The sequence below is a fragment of the Mugil cephalus genome, chromosome 6 (assembly GCF_022458985.1).
Source record: "Mugil cephalus isolate CIBA_MC_2020 chromosome 6, CIBA_Mcephalus_1.1, whole genome shotgun sequence".
Taxonomy (NCBI): Eukaryota; Metazoa; Chordata; class Actinopteri; order Mugiliformes; family Mugilidae; genus Mugil; species Mugil cephalus.
This window is the reverse complement of record NC_061775.1, coordinates 12,137,833-12,157,304: the sequence shown is the minus strand read 5'-3', so window position 1 is coordinate 12,157,304 and position 19,472 is coordinate 12,137,833. Positions and strand designations below refer to the sequence as shown.

General features: G+C 40.8%; 1 protein-coding gene across 2 annotated transcripts; it reads left to right on the top strand.

The window, feature by feature from the left end:
- The first annotated feature begins 698 nt into the window (after nt 1-698).
- On the top strand, nt 699-19,417 carry slco2a1 (solute carrier organic anion transporter family, member 2A1). Of its 2 annotated transcripts, XM_047587888.1 has the most exons (15): nt 699-964; nt 1,064-1,101; nt 9,010-9,147; nt 10,068-10,230; nt 10,819-11,031; nt 12,008-12,106; nt 12,213-12,355; nt 14,051-14,123; nt 14,250-14,414; nt 14,558-14,753; nt 15,020-15,167; nt 16,976-17,133; nt 17,389-17,453; nt 18,383-18,503; nt 18,597-19,417. In XM_047587888.1, the coding sequence occupies exons 2-15, from the start codon at nt 1,066-1,068 to the stop codon at nt 18,715-18,717; spliced, it is 1,839 nt and encodes a 612-aa protein (XP_047443844.1). In that variant the 5' UTR covers nt 699-964; nt 1,064-1,065; the 3' UTR covers nt 18,718-19,417. The 2 variants fall into 2 exon arrangements, with proteins under 2 accessions (XP_047443844.1, XP_047443843.1); XM_047587887.1 differs by lacking the exon at nt 699-964 and having other exon boundaries at nt 969-1,101.
- The last annotated feature ends 55 nt before the right edge of the window (nt 19,418-19,472 follow it).

The following is a 19,472-nucleotide window of genomic DNA, read 5'->3' as shown; positions in this document are numbered from 1 at the left end:
AGCTTTGTGACACAGTAGTTTTGACATTAAAGCACCCCTGAGCCTAGGATTGCCCCTGGCTGCTGCCATTCAAGGAGTGTCATTGCTCTAGGGTGGGGGGGGTCTGGTCTGGTCTGGGTGCTACATGCATCACCCACAAGAGTACCAGGTACGAGATGCCTCGGCAGAACACTTAATTGTCACAAGATGATCAGTGTTATTCACTTCTCCTATCGGTGGTCATAAAAGATCAGTATGTTCAATAAAGCTGATTTGATTTGATAGTGAGTGATGGATAAGAGAAGACAGCAGTATTTTTCTTTGTTGGTTAGATAGTAGTTTATGTAACTTACGCTCGATCGGTGTTTTTTTCTGTTGTTTTTTTTTTTTTTGTCGAGCTAGCGCGTGTCACATAGAAGTGATTAAAAGGCACTTGAGAAAAAAAAAAGTAATTATTTACTTTTGTAATTTATATTTAGAAAAGGTAAATATTGTGAACGAGTTCAAACAGAGTTAAACAGTGTGTGTGAGTGCATGCCTCCCGTAGCTGGGCCGTGTCCAGATGAAGGCTTCATTCATTACCAGCAGTGTCTCTCTGCTCATTAGCTCGGGGCGGAAATATCTCGGCCTGCCGCATACCGCAATTAACAAAACATTAAGCCTGTTCGGGCAGATGAGGAGGGAACAAAGGAGGGGGGCTTCACTGCGCGGAACACTCGGATGTTGAAAATATGTATACCGACAGTTTCACCAAAAGGTATGGCGCACGTGCGTGGATAGCTCGGTGGGCACCGGCGGGGCAGTCATTTCCAGGAACCTCATTAAGTCCCTCTGTCGCCGCTCGCGCAGGTGCGTGAGTCACGGCGCGTCACGTCACGGAGTGTTCCCAGGTTGACAACTTTCAAAACATTTGCGCGTGGATCCGTGGGCTGCGTCCAATTACATCACCGAGAGCCATAAAACGGCGCTGCTGCTCACCGTTGGGGTAGGGGGGGACACAAATACACACACACACACAGATACACACAGACACACATGCGGAGAGCTCAGCTAATGGACGTCCATTTCTTTTCCTCCTCCAAAGACATGAAGAAGCCGAGGACGCTGTGCTGCAGCATTAAGGTAGGCTCCGGCGCTCTCTGGGCTCTTTACCATCAAATGTCTTGTTCCGACCTGCGCCTCTTGTTCCGCCGCTGTTTATTTAACCTGCCGGAGCTGATTTGCTCTGAGAGGGCTGCTTCACTTTACACAGATAAACTTGTACCGCAGAGACAAGTCACTTCACATTTCTACTCCGCCACCTGGATGAGCTTCACCTTAGATAAACAAGCCCTCGAGAAGTTGCTCTAAGTTTAGAGATGTCTCTGGAAAGGTCTAAGAGAAGTCATTCAGATCAGATTTAATCATCACTAATTAATATGTAGTAGTAATCAGGCCTTTAGGGGACTAATAAAGTGAAGTGTATATATTGAAACTCAATTATTTCCCGGGTTTAAAATACTTAATAGAGCTTGTTTTTATTTATTTTTATTTTTTCATGTCTGTATATGATTATTATATAATATGTTTCACTCAATAGCAGTTCATGAGGTGTAGTAGAAAAAAGAAAACATGCTAATATAACAGTCGTGCACTAAATGTGTAGTCTTCATGAAAGTTCATGGTTTTCAGCGTCCGTTAAAAATAACCAGAGTTGATTCAGCTGTGTTTTCATTGCGGAGTTTGCATTTTGTTGTACTATTGAGTTGTATTGTGTTGCCCCGGCACGTGTTTCTATTCTATTATCATGACCATATGTTTTTATATATAAAATTAATCATGCAGTAGCTAATGTCAGTCCAAGAAAAAACAAAGCAAGTTCCAACACTCATCTTTCCAGAAAATGATTTGATGATCAGTTATCAGCGGATGATGGATTCATCTACTGTCATCAACAAATCTCCCGATCCTTCATGTTTCCTTCTCGTCCAGATGAGTTTTAAGAGAGGAGAGTGGTGACGGATTTATTTTTGTTATTTTATTTGGTCAGTTTTAAGAACTTTTTTTTGTGTGCGTATCATTGCTAACTTCATCCAACTCCAGCTTTGTTTTATTTTTCTGCACCCCTGACTTTAATAGTAATAGTCTGAGTAGGGGGAGAACTGTTAGATGTGCCAAAAGGAGCCGTTGTTCTTCGCTGTATGGCGGCAATGGGAGAGAAACAGTTTGTTCCAGGGCTGTGAGTAATAATGAGGCAAAACTCCATGTTGCGCTTTGGTGGTTGCTTTCAAAACTGTAAAGTGACTCGTCTTCCTCATGTGAATGGAGCGTGACTAATAAGTGTTTCTTCTGCGAGCTCAGAAATGACATGAAAAGAAGCCTCTTGAGCAACGGCGTTCAGGGAAGTTTATTTGAATTTGAAATCTTCTGAGTGTTTACCTTGAGCGTCGTCTCTGCGGTGGGTCCAGCTACTGCAAATCTCCTCCTGTTTATCATTTTAAGACTTCCTTTAAAGCCCACGTCTGCTGAAACCGAGACGTAAACATGAGCGGTGAGATAGCAAAGGTATCATCTCATCATTCAGCCTGATGCTGTGACCCCCCCCCCCTCGCCTCATCCTACACAGTGTGAATTCAAACCTGTATGTTTAGATAATGGGAGTAGTTCAGAATAAGCATCAGGTAAAAGGTCAGGAATCCTTTTCTAAGTCTCACAACAATGTTTAAGTCAAACTACTAATGGCTGAACTCTTGATTCTCGTTGGACTCCTCTCAACAAATCAGTTGTAACTGGATTTGCGCAAATCCATCCGTCTTCTTGACGCTGGGTCACGCTGTACAGCGCTTAGCCCTCTATTTGCACAGTTTCATCAGCACATTCTGTTTGTTTTCTCACAACTTTGAAGTTATCTACCGTGGACTACACCTAGTATACACCCGGGTCACGCAGCTCAAATTCTCTTTAATTTGAGCCAAGTCTGTGCTCGGAGGCACATGCAGCAGTGCTGGAAAGGTTCCACACCTCGCTGCACCTGTGCACCGTGCTCGGGGTTTGTGTTGTTTGAGCTAAACCAATAAATCAGCATTTGGGAAAACATTTACTTACATTGTTTCAAGAGATTTAGATGAAACGGTCGGTACCACTTTCAAGCGTAGGAAGTTACAGCCAGATGGTTACCTTAGTTTAGCGCACAGACTGGAAGCGAGGATCTTTAAATGTGGCAGGAAATGAGACGTTAGCAGCAGATCCTTTAAATCTAAGTTGCGAAGTGGAGCCTCCTCAGTGGATCAGATTTGTTTTCTTTTCCAGATCAGTCAGATTGTGATCTGAAGAAATTTGGGGTCAAGTAAACATCTTGTTTTTCTACTCATTCCTGAACCGGTTTTTACACTGTGGACGGGCCCATTATTCTGCTATAAAGGCTGCTGCCTCCATCATGAATGCTAGGTTTGCCCGTCACAATGCCGCTGTTGGCTTTCCTTCTACCCACTGTGCTGCCGTCTCTTCACCGGGTTAAAGCCGCACATCCACCCACCCGTCTTCCTTGTCTAAAAGAAACACATAATGCATGAAACCAGGTCAGCTTCTTGAATGTTTCCATGATCCCACGTGCCCTTTGTTGGTGACTAACTGAAGTCAGCATGAATGCTCAGACTGGTCCGCAACTAGTCGGACAACCTTCAGTCACAGTCAGTGTTTCTGCAAATTGTGCTACAGTATTGACCTACATGGACTAAGTCCTATGGCGACTAAGTCACCACTTCTTTCTCATTCCACTTTCAACAGAAAGAAACAATATTTCGTTGGACCGGTTTTAGCGTATGTGTGTGACATTGTTTAAATAACAAGCTTCTGCAATGTCATAAGATTTATTTCCATCCAGTGTTGCGTTCATTTCTCATCCAGATCGTCTACATTGTATATTTGGAGAGTCTGACCACTGCTCAAAGCCTAAAGCTTCAACTGAACATTGTAACAGTTTGATGCTAAAAGCTTTATCTGATCCGTTCTGAGGACGTTTTTATGTCTTTGGTCACTGCATCCAGTTCCAGTTTTGTCACATTTTCTGCATTTCTCAAAGATCTGACATTATCAATCTTCTCACCAAACTCTCAGTGCGAAAGAAAATAAACTTCTAGCTTTAAATCTGGTTCAGCGATCTCTCTAGTTCTTCTTCATTCCACTTTTAGTTGGTACCATTTCAAACATCCTGTGATAAATGCTCTGACACTCTTTTGTAGCCGTCACATTTTGGCTTTTGTTAAACTCAGTCAGATCTCCATATGTCGAGATGTATGCTGCACTATTTCTTGGTCAGGTACAATCTAACATCAGCCACATAATTCCATTGTGTCATTATAGTATTAAATAATAACACACCAGAAAAGAAAAAAGGTTCACACAGAGTATTTCGTTGGACTGGGTTTAGCCTTGATTACAGTACGCATGTGTGTGTGCGACATTGTTTCAACAAGAAACTTCTGCAATGTCACAAGATTTATTTCCATCCAGTGTTACATTCATTTCTCGTCAAGATCTTATATATTATATATTGGGAGAGTCTGACCACTGCTCTAAGTCTTCTCCAGCACATTTCAAAGATTCTCAACAGGGTTAAAGTCTGGACTCTGGGGTGTGTGGAAGTGATGTCTCTTGCTCCTTGAACCACTCCTTCACTATTTGAGTCCCTTGAATCCTGGTATTGTTTTCTTGCAATATATCCGTTCTATCGGGGAAGAAAAACTCCTCTGATAGAATAACCTGGCTGTTCAGTATATTCAGGTAGTCTTCTGACCTCATTCTTTGGGAATAATGTTGCCTAACCTGGACCTGAGCAACTGCCCCCACGGGCTGGTAGACACTATGCATGAAGGGGGCATCACTTCATCTTCATTTCTGATCACATTTCTTCCTCAAAGACGATGGTTCACTATCCTTCCAGCTTTTAATAAGGCTTAGGACAGTTCTTAACCTAGTTTTAGTAGTTTCTGCTTCAGTCTCCTCAGATGTTTTCTCTGCTTGATCCATGCCAAGGATTTTACCCTTCTCAAACAGACTAATGTCTTTTCCACGACCACAGGATGTGCCTTTCCGTGTGTTTGCTTGGATTAAATAACTTGTTGCCAGCTAAAAAGATAGGAGACCCGTAGCTATTTGCTCAGTTAAATCCAGGTGTCCACATTTTTTATTTATTTTTTTTAGCCCGGCAGCGTATAATATTTTATTTCTGTTATCAAAATTTCATTATAAATGGAGGTAATCATGCTGTTGCAGTAGTTTTATTTTAGTATCGTGAGAGACTTATTTTTTTTTAGAGCGCAGGTTTTCGGAAAGATAAGAAAATATGTTACTTTTATCTCGGACTGTTCAGAACAATATGTTTCTCACTCACTCATAGCACAGCAATTTGCAGTACATAAAATAAAAAAAAACAACAGTCCTGCACTAAACCTGAGCTTCATGAAACTTCTGGTCTCCAGCTTTAACTCAAATTAACTGGGGGAGCTGTTGACTCGACTGTATTTTCACTGTGGAGGCTGTAGTTTGAAGTACGGTTGAATTGTGTTGTGTCAAATCGACGAGTTTCTATTATTTTGACAACTCCATTTTGGTCAGAGGGTTAGACTAAATAACAGAAACACTTGAGAGTTTAATTAATTCCAGTCTAACAGCACCACAAACTACAGCCTCCACAGTGAAAATACATTTAAATTACCACATTTCTGTCATTGTTTCCACATCAACTGAACATTATAACAGTTTGATGCTGGCAGCTTTTTCATGTCACTTTATCTGATCCAGTTTTTATGTCTTTGGTCACTGCATCCAGTTCCAGTTTTGTCACACTTTCTGCATCTCCCAAAGATCTGACATTATCAATCTTCTCATCAAACTCTTAGTGAGAAAGACAATAAACTTCTAGCTTTAAATCTGGTTCAGCGGTCCTTAGCTCATAGGCTATTGTGTTTTAATTCTGTTTTATGTTTGTTTCACAATGAAGGGAGGTGATCCTGTGGTCATAGTTTCTTTTTAAGTATCCTGAGAGACTTCATACACTTCAGTTTCCTTTTCAAGTACTTTCTCGCAGAAGAAATGGAAACGACTAAAAATGGACTTTCAGGGACACAGCCGCGACGCATGTCCCTAAAATAAAACCATTTGAAAATGGAGTGTGAGCTTCCCTCGATTCTTCCCCTCGCAGCAGGGTTGAAGGTTGGGACAATAAGCTCTAGACAGATGAAGCTGAGAGTGTTCAGAGAGGATAAATATGTAGATAATGCGTGGAGAGTCCAAGTCAGCGGAGCCAGCTCTCCTGCTTAACAAACATCACCTTCAGCGTCCGCTTAAATCAGCTGTGTTAACAGTGCGGATAAACAAGAAATCCATCTTCACGGTGTGACGTGGCGTTTACGTGGTGCGGCTTCTCTTTACTACAGTTCCTCGTACTGTAGAAGTATCTGATAAAGGTTTCGACATAATGCAACGTTGCTTCATTCCATATGATTGACCGGCTGTATTTTGCATTAATATTGAGGCTGGCACGAAAACGCAATCTTTGTAATTTCTCAAAGTAATGGACTACGTGTTTCCAGCCTCAAAGCCAAATTGACACGAAGCCACGGCGTTGTCTCTGAAGCATGATATTTGTACAAACCGTTCGAAACGTCGAGTCTAACCCCCAGAAGTTCTTTGCCTCCCTGCGCGAATCATTTAGATAATTAAAGCCCTTTTTATAGAAAACGAAGATGATATATTAACAGCAGTGTAAAAGCATCTATTGTGCGTGCTAACAAACCATGAAGCCAAGTTTTAATAGCGGCATTAACTGTTCTGAGGAGCAGCCATCGTTTACTCTCCCTTAGCTGACCTGGCAGCCGGAAGACAAGCTGAAAGCCGGGATTTATCACTGTTTTCTTTGCTAATTCACCAGATATCTCGAGACCTATCCTTAGCGTCACTGGGGCGTTTCGAGAGACCCCCCGAGCGAATAAACCCATGCGCAGGGTGTCTTTGAACGCCTCCTCCGCCACAGTCAAGCGAGCGGCTCGTCCTCCAGATCCCTGGGAGTCCGTCCAGTGGGCGACTTTGATCTTAACCACAGATCTGGCTGTGAAGAGAACAGACCAGGAGACAAATCACACAATCAAATAGGCGCACACGGCGTTCTGTAAATTATCACCAGAAGCTGCGTAACTGGCTGAGAAGGACTCCAAAACATCTTCACCTAATCACCATCATCATTTCATCGCTCTGTTGGAGTCGTGGTGAGCGGCAGATGGATTCTTGCGTTGCTCTACCACAACACCATTTGCCATCTCCTAAGGACAGAGCTGGGAACAAAGTACGTTTAGGCACGTACTCCGCTGAAGTAGAACTTTAGGAATGTGTTATTTATGCTGCTTTATCTGAGATGTGAATCTGCATTGTACATCACGACCCCGCGAAACTAAAGTCATGAATCTGCTGACTTTACTCTTAATTTGACTAAATGAGAAGCAGACCTGTAACTTGACTGACTCGAACGTATTTGGCAGAAATGTGAAGACTGATCCCACTGTTATGTCAGACTAATATGAAGCTACTGCCAAGATATGGGCAGCCTGGCAGGTCGCAAGGACTGGGAGCAGTGGGAAACAGTCTGGCCGCATTCAGAGATGATGAAAAAGGCAAAAGTTCACCGCTGAACATGTTACATCTAATTAGATTCATTCTAACACTGAAGCTTGTAAAATAAAGCTGCTGGTTTATGAGGGCGACTATCTCCTAAGTACTGATTTATCAGGTGAACTTTAGAGGCCTGCGATAGATAACCTGATGGATAAGCTAACCGTCCGCTAATGTTTCTGTTCTTTATGCTAAGCTAACTGACTCCAGACTGTAGAGACATGAAAATGGTGATATTTAGAAATGTGGTATTTATGTTACTTTATCTAAGAAAGCCCGGTGCCCTAAGAAAGTCTGGTTGAGGACTTAAGATCAGATTCTGAATTTCCGTACTCCTTCTGACTTCATTTGTTTGTTCTTCTGATACTTGGAAATGGACGTACTAATAATTTTATCTTTGGTACATGTGATTATAACTTGATAATGTTTCTACACGTAAGTCATAGATTTGTTCTTGTATTTGTCTCTTTGACTTTTTCTCCTTTGATATTTCCATTTTTCTTCACAGGTGTTCAACAGGGGGTCCGCCACCCCTAGAGGGTCCGCGGAGATACTGCAGGGGGGTCGGAAAATCTTTGGTTGATTAGACATTTTTATATAGATTCTTCAAACACCTTACTGCTGCACATGTCTGAAATAAAAAGAAAAGTATATGTGAACCTGTTGATTATTTGAATGCAAAATTATTTAAATAATATATACTTATAAATAGCATTAGTCCAAGTTTAATATATAACACATATGGGGGTCCTTAGCCTGAAAAACGTTGACGACCTTAAATAAAGCTTCAGAGAGTCTCCTCCACGCCTCACGTGTGGGACATCCTTTGAAAAATGTTTTGTACCGATTAAATGATCCCCTGCACTGAGGTTCTTGAGTTGAAGATGTTTCTGTTCGGGCAACAAGCTTCTTCTCTGATCCCAATTGACACTGAGGCCAGGCGGCCTCTTCAGAGGCGGATGCGTCAAGGAGTGAATCAGCTTGTTATCGCTGGGGGAATGCATGGCAGCGAGTAATGAGTCTGATGACTATAATCGCCTAGTTTCTGTTCACGGGGGAGGTAGACTTTCCGAGGACGTGGATACATATCTCATGACAGCGTGGTTCCACTTTCCTAAGGTCAATTAAAACCTCAGAGAGAGACTGTTTTTGAGCCTTTATGTCTGTTCTACCTTTTTGAGAAGACATGCAGATGTCCACTGTAGCTGTAAATGTCACAGAAGACATATTTGACGTCTTTGACTGTAACATTTATGGCTATTTTAGCTGTAAATGTCAATACGCAGCATGGATCTTACACTCGAGCCCCGTCTATCTGCACCTTCTCACATTCAGCGTTTCCGTCTTTGATAAAATAATTCATTTAGCCTGTTCTGTCTGTCCTAGCTGTTCGTCCTGTGCCACGGACTCCTGCAGTTCTCCCAGCTGCTGTACAGCGCCTACTTCAAGAGCACCATCACCACAATCGAGAGACGATATGGCCTCAGCAGCTACTCTTCGGGAACCATTTCCTCTCTCAACGAGGTGGGAGCCAACAATAACACATACAATGACACAGTGTGAGATCATGATAGCTTTATTTCAAGGATACCAGTGACAAAGGAGGAACTGGAGTGCAAGCAACACATCAAAATCACACTTCCTGACATTTCAAATGGGACTCCAGTATTTTGGAACAGTTTTGTCTCGGAGTCGGGGGTCAGGAACGATAAAAGAATGGACTGTTTGTGATTAACACAGGGGGCGGTGAATTATTTTGAGGGGGGTTTGACTGCACTTGACCGCGGGTCGCTAGTCGCAGATTAAATTATCGTGTTGATGTTAATTTTATTCTATTATTCTTCTTAGAGAGTTTTCTCAGATCATAATTTGGCTGAATCTTGATTTTCAGTGTAATATATTTACGGAAACCACAAACTGAACAAGGCTGGAACATTTAGTTTGTGCAGTTATTTAAAACCTCTCTTGCGAATGTTTTTATAGTAAGAACAGATCAAATGACTACGCGTAATGTGAAAGGAGTCACATTAACAAACAGACAGATAATTACAACACCGTAGTTTCTGTCAGCTAAAAGTAACAATATTTTCAGCTCATTCTTTTGGTTCAGAATATCATGTTCTCATCAGTGTCCTTTCAGGCCCTTTTTTATCGCTGTTAGCCAGTGTAAATGAAAAGGTCAGCTTAACACATGATACCTGTCCAGCTCCAAACTGCTCAGAGCTGGTGGAGTAATTAGCAGCAAACGAGACATGAAAACGACATTTAAAACACGTATTGTAACCCATTAATAAACAGCGGTTTGCTACATTACAATGTGTCTGTAGTGAGATTGGAAAGAATCCTCTATTAGTGGTGGACGAGTACTTGACACATTAACTATGAAATGATGGATTTGAGTGCAACTAACTTCTTACAAACGTGTGTCTTTGTGTGTCTGTTAGATCAGCAACTGCCTCCTGATCGTGTTCGTGAGCTACATCGGGAACCGCGTCCACCGCCCTCGCATCATTGGAATCGGGGGACTGCTGATGGCCGTCAGCGCCATGATGCTGACCTTACCTCACTTTCTGTCCGAGCCCTACAAATACAACTCTGTTTTAAACAGTAAGTCAAAGCCATAAACACTGCGTTGCTTCTCTGTCTCCACTGGCACCGTCGTGACAGCTAATGTGACTCAGTCCAGAGCAGGCGACTCGCAAATGTACAAATATGTCAAAGCAATTTATGAGGCTTTACTGTGGGACCTGTAGGACACTACTGTGGCTCCTCCATAGCTCTCAGCAGGATTCAAGGAAGCATCTGTTGTTTGTCTCGGTGCTCTGCAGTACGTTATGTATTTAGAAAGCCTCGCCGGTGCTTTCCAGTTGAACTTTTCCATCAATCAGAAGAATCTTCGTAATCTCTACGCTCTCTCTGAAAGCTATGGAGATTATCATTACCTCGAGGGCATTACATGTGCAATAACAGTCTCCCTCTCCCTTGTTCCATTTTGCCCCAAGTCAAAGTACACTGGCGTTGGACGGAGTGTGAGTGGAGGGTCAGAGAAGCTTCAGGAAATTAAAGAAGCTGGACATCTGTGTCCACAGGCCTTAACGTCATTAACTTCCACTTTTTCCACTTCCTTTTTTTTTTTTTTTTTTAATTTATTCAACTTTTCCTCTCTTTTGTGTGTGACCACCTGCCTTCACCCAGGTCGCCACGACATTTGCGAAATCCAGAGCAACTCAAGCGCCCCAGAGTCGTGTGGCCGCGACGAGACCAAGCATTTGACCGAGACCAACAAGCTGTGGCTGCTCATGGGCAGCGCTCAGCTGCTCTTTGGTGTGGGCTCAGTGCCCATCCAGCCCTTCGGGATCTCCTACATAGATGATTTTGCTGGGAGCGGCAGTTCCCCTCTTTACATTGGTAAATGACCTGATTTATTTACATGATAGGAGCACAATTTAAGACTCACATCTGGTTTAATATGCACATTTACATGTATTTTAAAGTGAGTATTTTGTGGCGTTGACACTTTAAGCTTCATTTTAAACTCTAGTGTTTCACTTCCTGAAAATACAAATAAATAAATCAAAGTTCTCTAATATTGGTCAGAATTTAAATATATACTGATACAATCCTCCTTTTATTTCAACTGTCTTTATTGAACTACTTGAAACAAGCAGAAATACAGACACTATACACAATTACACGTACACATGTACATTCCAGTTATATTAACTTAATGTGTCTTAAACTACATGGGAATGGGATAAAAAGAAAACTGAAACAAATGTAGGAATAATAATCCTTCTTTTTGAATTACAGTTTCAAGATTAGTCTGGACTTTCTAATTCGGAGACATATTTTTACTTCAGATCTTCTGATTTTGACATAAAAGTGATTTATTTTAGTGAAGTGACTAAAAAATTACAAAATTACATTTTTTGTTTACTGTCATCCATCTCTCCATCGGTCTGCCAAATCTGTGTCGACTTCCTTTTTCTGGAAAAACACCATCAGTCTGATTGTAGCTCATGGTTATGGTGACTAAGTGAAAAACACATTCTTTTATATCGGGTTCAAACAAGGTTAAACATTACTCCCAAATTACTTTTTTGGATCTGTGTCATTCATTATGTTTCCAAAAAGTCTTCAGTCTTGAGATGTCAGAGCGAAAATAGTTCAGTGACGTTTTTCAGCGCTGTTTCCCACAATCACAGAGAACTGCACTGATCCTCCTCGTACAGTCTGACCTCTGATTGGCGCTTTGTAGCTGGCACCTTACAGAGCCAACTTAGAGGTTGAGTTTGAAGATAGAATCTGTGCTTACGCATAAAAACTAAATGACTTGGAGACACAGAACAGCTCGCAAACTCACAACCAATCTTGTCATTCACAGCGATCCTGTTTGCTCTGTCTGTGTTCGGGCCTGCCATCGCCTACTTACTGGGCTCAGTCATGCTGCGGATCTATGTGGACGTGGACAGATTAGGATTAGGTAATGATTACGTGTTTAAACGCCTCCTGAATTTATGCCACAGACTTATTAATGCAGTATATGGACCCTCCATGGCTGTGTCAGCATTCAGTTCTGTTTCTTGCAGGAGGCCAAAAGGAGCTGAGACCTGGTGACCCCCGCTGGGTCGGGGCGTGGTGGATGGGCCTGCTTGTCACCACCGGCTGCCTGGTCCTAACTTCCATCCCCTACTTCTTCTTTCCACGCAGAATGCCTGTAGAAGACCATGTCGTAAGTCCACACTTACAGACGTCTTTAGCACAGTTCAGACATATTAATTACTTAACATTCACTGAATGCATCTCGTGTGTTATACAAAAGGTACTTTTCATTATGAGGGTGTTGGAAAGTATTGTTATTAAATCCAATGGGACAAGAGGACTTTTCTAACTACTTGATATGTCTCATGTTTTACTGACACCTACTGGTTTAATGTCAGCATTGCAACTGTATTCAGTTTTTCTCAAGGTGCAAAAAAAACTTGTAATGTTAATAAGAAATATATAATGTCACTGAACTCTCTTATACTTATAAAGAACTCATTTGTACTGAATATCTTTTTTACTATATATGAAGTCAAGACTAGGAGCTGTAGCGATCTAAATCAAGCTGAACCCTCGGCCATCTTAAAATGACTGTAATTTGTTGCCCTACTTATTGGGAAATTATAAAGCTTGCTGAACATATGAAAAAAGACCAGTCTACTGCAGATAAGATCACTTTGTCAGAAAAGAAATTGTGATTATGAGTGAAATATAAAATTATTTAAAGCAAAATCGCATTACAGCCTACAGCTGCACGTCATCCAGGTAGCAGAGAAGTAGCATTAATTATGCAAACTTAATAGATAAATAGATAATAGTTGAACCCGTTACCTAAAATATAAAAAATAGAAATAATAATAATAATAATTATAGTAACAATAGAGAGTGCAAATATTGAACCAAAAGTAATGAATGAGCATTTTTAACATACAGGTAAACATGATGACATAAATAGTGGCAAGAAAAACATATGTAAACTTTTGACTATTGTCAAAAAATATGCCAATATATATAATACGTATTTGGGTGCATGGTCTCACTACTCTAATTTAAATCATCCCTGCATGATATGAGGAGAATGTGCAACGTGCTCTAACTGTATTCAGTACTGTGATAATCGTATGTCTTGTGATAAACAATTTTTCCTTCCTTACGCTCACTCTTCCTGCCCACTTCCTAATCTGAACGTAGCTGACAACCGGCTGTTGTGTTAATTGTGTTAAATCAACACAATTAACACAATGCATGATCCATGTTTGTGGTGAATGTGAAAGCATGGCATGTGTAAATACATTTTTTTTTTCATATTTAATGCATTTCAATCTGGTTTTAGCACATGATGACAACGAAAATATATTTTTTCAGTGTGGATGTACTGTATATGTTCTTTTTTCCAAAATTAAAAAAAAATAAATAAATCCTGAAAAACACACATGTAAAAACATTTATCAGACTGAAAAAGCCACAAAAGAACAAAAACTCTACAGAAATCACCCATTATGTTGTGTGACAGCTTCGGGTGATTTTGAATGGAGGAACGCTGTGTAGCTGGTGCGCAGAGCTGTCAGTTCAGTCTAATGTTCCCACGTCTCATGAATGCAGCATAAAGAAACAGGGGCTGGTTGTTGGACAATGGCGTGGAAGGAGAGAGAAACTTTGTTGTGCGGTTTTGAAGTAGTCCTTGAAAGCAAAAGAGTACGAGCAGGGAAATGTGATTTGTAAGATCCTCCCTGTGTTTTCTATAGGCTGACTTTATACAAATGTTTCTCATACAAGCCCCTGGATTCCTTAGACACAGAGAGCACAGTGAACTCAACCTTCTTATTGTGGCTAAATGAAAGCTGTCTTTGTACCTTCATAAACGTTCCTCATACATTTCCAGGACGATGGAAGTGAGACTGACTTGAACGATGACTTCAAGAGGCAAGATAACTCTTTACTGGATTACCTGAAAAGTAAGATTGCCTTTTAGATTCACATCCTCATAGGTTTTACTGTTTTAGAACATAAATGAAGTGAATTTCCAGTAGCAGTGGGCTAATCTTGTATCTGTATCTGTATCTGTATCTGTATCTGATCAGGGTTTCCCCGGAAGTTCGTCTCCCTCCTGGTGAGCCCTCTCTTTCTGCTTCTGATCCTGGCCCAGTGCTGCTTCTCCTCGGTGATTGCAGGTCTATCTACGTTCCTCAACAAGTTCTTGGAGCGACAGTACAGCGCTTCGGCCGGCTACAGCGCCATGCTAGTTGGTAGGTACTGCAGGACTTCAAATCAAAGTCAAAATGGAGGTATCGGACTTTTGGATGTTGTATCTGGCTGCGCTTCCATTATGGCTGCTTTCCTAAGTCTGGTAATGGCCTCCATAGGTAACTAAGCTGTTCACGGTTTCTAGGTGCTATGAATTTGCCAGCCGTGGCGGTGGGGATGCTGCTGGGAGGGGTCATCATGAAGAAGATGGGCCTCTCTCTGAAGACCATCCCACGTTTCTCTGCGGTCCTGCTGACCATCTCCACACTCCTCTGCGTCCCTCTCTTCTTCATGGGCTGCCCCACACAGAACGTCTCTGGAGTCAATTACAACCTGAATGGGTGAGTGAGGAGAGAAGAATTTGCACAGAGATTGTGCAAATTCTGTCTGTTGAGAAAGTTTTGTTTCGCAAAGACACGTTTGGTGTTGGTGTTTATGTCTTACACAGTCTCACAAATACAGTTACTGCCAAAACATAGGTTGAAAGTCTTACTGAACTGCCTGAAACACACAGTGGACACCTTCTAATACCACTTTTTTAACTCTTAATTAACTCTTAACGTCAGTCCCAACGGCTTGTTTGGTGTAACTCTGTCTCTCTCCACAGGTCTGTTTCCAAGTGCAATTTAAATTGCTCCTGCGCTGCCAATGCTTTTAACCCGGTGTGTGGCTCTGATAAAATAGAGTACATTTCTCCTTGCCATGCGGGCTGCACCAACTTCACCAAAGACCCCAACAACACCCACAGGGTTAAGGTCAGTTCCTGTATATTTGAGTGTGTATTTATTGACTGTAGCTACTTTATTTAATTTATTTTATTTTTTATTTATGCACACTTGACAATAAAGTCTCTTCTGATTCTGATCTTGTAATTTGGCTTAGGAACTAGTAAACAACATGGAAAACATTCATAGTGGTGTCATATCATAAGTAAATATCACGTGTTTGTCTCAGGCTACATATTATCGTTATAAAACAATGTGAAATGATATCCAGCTTTATACAACATACATTAGCAACAGGCTATTCATAAATAGATCACTGCAGCATACATTTATCTCTTGGATATTTTTCCTCTTCTTCTCTAAACTTTCTAAACTGGGCTCCTTTGATCTCTTCTCAGTCAAGAGTTATGGCTATACTAATTATTCAACACATTCTGTCTGTGAAAGGATGGACCTATATTGTTAGTATAATTAATTAATTAATTTGTGGTTTATTTGACAGCGTTTTGTCATTTTAAATACATAGTATTCCCGTGTAGAGATCCACTATCTTATAGATCCGCACTCTGCACCTGAAATCAACTCACCCCCATCTGCATCTCACTCTGTGACAGTAGCAGAAAGCTGACGACTCATCAGAAAGGCAGAGTGTGCCTACGTGGGATGTGTGGGATGAAAACTGATCACACAAATTTAAAAAAAAAAAAAAAAAAAATGGCCATGCCGCTCCTCTGACAATATGTCACCCGTACCTAAACCTAACAAATGAGTGACTCTCCAACAATAATAGTCTAATACTCCCAACAACCACAAAATGTACAGCTCACATCACCAGTTTTATAGTTGTTATATCTACCAACCACACACAAGCACAAAATGAAAGTGCGTGTGTTGATATATTTATTAATTTATTTTGAAATGGAAACATATTTCCTACTGGGGCAGTGAGATATCTGTTTGAGAAGCATGTAGGTTAAAAGTGTGATGTCTCATTGACCAGTAGCAACAGCAATCAAATATTCCAACAAGACGCAAGCAGCTCGGAATCAATATCTAATCAATGTCAGTCACACAGCGTGTTCTGTAGGAGGTGCTCTTAAAAAATGACAAAAGCACGGTGTATAAACGTCACAGCTAGTGAGTAATCCACCAGTGGGTGGATTGTGACTGTTAATAGAGTATTAGTCAGTTTGACTTTGTGTGTAAACCCGCTGTGTAATACTGATGCACTAACACATACAGAGCTGGCTACAGCTCAATGGATTAATGCTCAGAGATCTGAGGATTATTACTTTACTCTTCATGTGGATACAGACGAGCAGTTTTTCAGTATTCAGTTTGTTTATTAATTATAATTATTTATAATCTGATATAGTTTTAAGAGGAAAACGCATCTGTTTTCAACCTTAAAAACAGCAAAGAACAGTGAATTTTTAACAAGACACATGTGGTGGCTTATTTTTAGCATTTTAAATGTTTTGTTTGTAAATCTTGTAAATGTTATCGCCCATTCATACTTTTAGTTTTGTCCCTTTCGAATTACGTATTTAAATGTAAAACACTGGTGCACTGAGTGTGAAGCCAGGAGACAATTAGAATAGCTTAACATAAACGCCAGAATCTGTTTGGACCCCGTCTGAAGCTAAATTACTACTTAACAGTTATAAAATTCAGAAGCAAATTGGGCTCCTGGGTCCCCTGTTCACAGACATTCTGCTGAGCTAAGCTAACCAGCTGTTGGGTGTAGCTTCATACAGCTTACAGACAACTGCCCATCTCATTAAGGGGTTTGAGTTGGAGAAGTAAAGATCTCTACTTTTTTTTTTTTGCTGATACAGGAGTTTACCAACTGCGCGTGTATATCTGGGAGTGTTGCCCATTCAGGTCCGTGTTCGAACAGCTGCTCTCATTTTCTTCTCCCCGTCATGCTGGTCATCTCTCTAGCATCCCTGGTCGCCTGCCTCACTCACAACCCACTGTACATGATGGTGCTCAGGTAAAGAAGGATGACAATGTCTTCATAAATGCATTTGTTTTCAGATGTTACCAGTGTTAATCTATTGGATGTTATGATACTTTTGTCAAATGCAAAAGGTCATTAATCATTTAGCTCTGCACTAATTGGATGAGAGCACACAGGTTATATGTGGTTTGACAGAATAGTCTTTGAGATATATAATCATAGGCACTGCATCAAAAGACTGTCTCAACAGAAGATCTATGTAACACATTTCTTGTATCTTTTTCTCAGGACTGTTTCTTTTGAAGAGAAGTCCTTTGCCATAGGAATTCAGTTTTTACTCATGAGAGTATTAGGTAAGTCACGACTCAAATGCTCTTTGTTAAGTGCTCTGCAGACTGAACAACTAAATGTCTCCATGATAAACTTAAATAGCAGCCCAGACCTGGGCCCAAGTCATATTCACATTTACTAAATGAAAAAGATAACAGGAAATAATTTGTCTCATAAATAAACTGAGCAAAATATTCAAATAAACCAATAAATAGTGGTCTGATTTAAGCAATGATAAAAACTCAAATTATTAATACTAGTGCGCTGCCTGTTAAAAACGTGCCTGTGCAGAACTGCTGTGAAAAAGATAAAGTCAGACCAGCGCTAGGTTTGGGCATAGATAATTGGTTCTTATAAGGAACCGGTTCCAACTGGTTCAATTCATCAATATCATCAGCCTTCATGCTTATCAGTAACCTTATCAATACTTTTTTTGCTGAATCTTTACATCCCAGTCCTGATGGTGGCAGTAATGCACCTACAAGTTGTTTGCCAACTGCCATAAAATGAAAGGAGAAGAATCTTTACATTTTCTAGACCAACAATTCACAGTAGGATTTGATTTAGGGAATTGATAAAGAATTGGATCGATAAGCAGAATCGATAATGGCATCAGTATCAGTAAAATCTTATCAATGCCCATCTCTAACCAGAGCTGATCCAAACAACTTCAAACTAAAATATGTACTTACCAGCCTCACTAGCAATACATCTACCAGTTATGAAGTAAATTATATCAGCTGTTGTTGAGACGGACGAACAACAGACACGCATCTGCACACAGAGAATCGTCCAGTTACTAACGTTGAAATTTCCTTCTGTGTCAGAGGAAAATGGTGCTGCTTTTGGGCCCAATAACTAACCCAGGAAGTGCTGCTAAATTAAATTACAATCCAGTACAGTGATATTTAACTGCTGTCATACTGACGCCATCTAACTTTTTCCCTCTCAGCGTGGCTCCCAGCCCCTGCTCTGTTCGGTGTGGCCATTGATTCATCGTGTATCTGGTGGAAACATGTGTGTGGAAAGAAGTCCGGCTGTGGTTACTACGACAACGACATCTTGAGGAGCCGGTTAGAACATCCGTCACGCCGAACACACCTCTGTTAGATATATGGTACTACTTCATCACAGTCATTCATTTATAATTTTTCTGACCCCTGCAGGTATCTGGGCTTACAGGTGGGATATAAAATCGTAGGCATCCTTCTGCTGGCCATTCTGGGATGGAAGGTGCAACGGACTGACGAGTACAATCTGGATAAGAGGCCTGAAGGACTACTGTGATCTTTCTGAGACTTCCTGTTGATCCAAGCCTCTCAAAGCTTTCCAGTGGTGTTAAATATTTTGAAGACGAGTGCGCTGAGCAAAGCTATGTCAGTGGGAGGAATCCGTAGTCACGACTGGCCTACGCTGACCTCAATTTCTGTAGGCTCACTTCCCTACTTGGCGCTTCATTGGGTGGATTTAGGATGTCCATTTTCCAAAAGTGAGAAATTTGTCTTGTTTTGGATGCATTTAAAGCTTACAGTTGGAATCGCTTTGACAATATAACCTATTCAGAACAAGTTAAGACAGTTCAGATAAAGCTCTTTACTACATTTTATGTGGATCTAAGACAGTGATGACTTTACAGTTAAATATCCTTGTATATTACATGTTCCTCGATGGAATCTATTCGGGTTTCTATTTACAATGGGAACATATTCTGTAACTAATTAACTGTATAGCTTAATATTTAAGTTTATTTTTTTTATAGGTGTTTGTCTCATGCACAGAGACATCTGTGAAAAGTGCATTACTCATACTCATATATGACATGTAACTCTTTAATTACAATGCTAATTAGTTTTCAGATATCAACGCTGTTACTCAAAAAGTAAATCAAATGAATTCAGCACAAACATTATGTTATACTGGTGTGGTGATCAGGTGGAGTGCAAACTAATGTAGGTGTTGTTGATGAAAATATATGCAGTACAATTAACCAAGTCAGTGTGAAGTCTGTTATTTGAATCTGTCTTCATCTACATTCAGTTGTT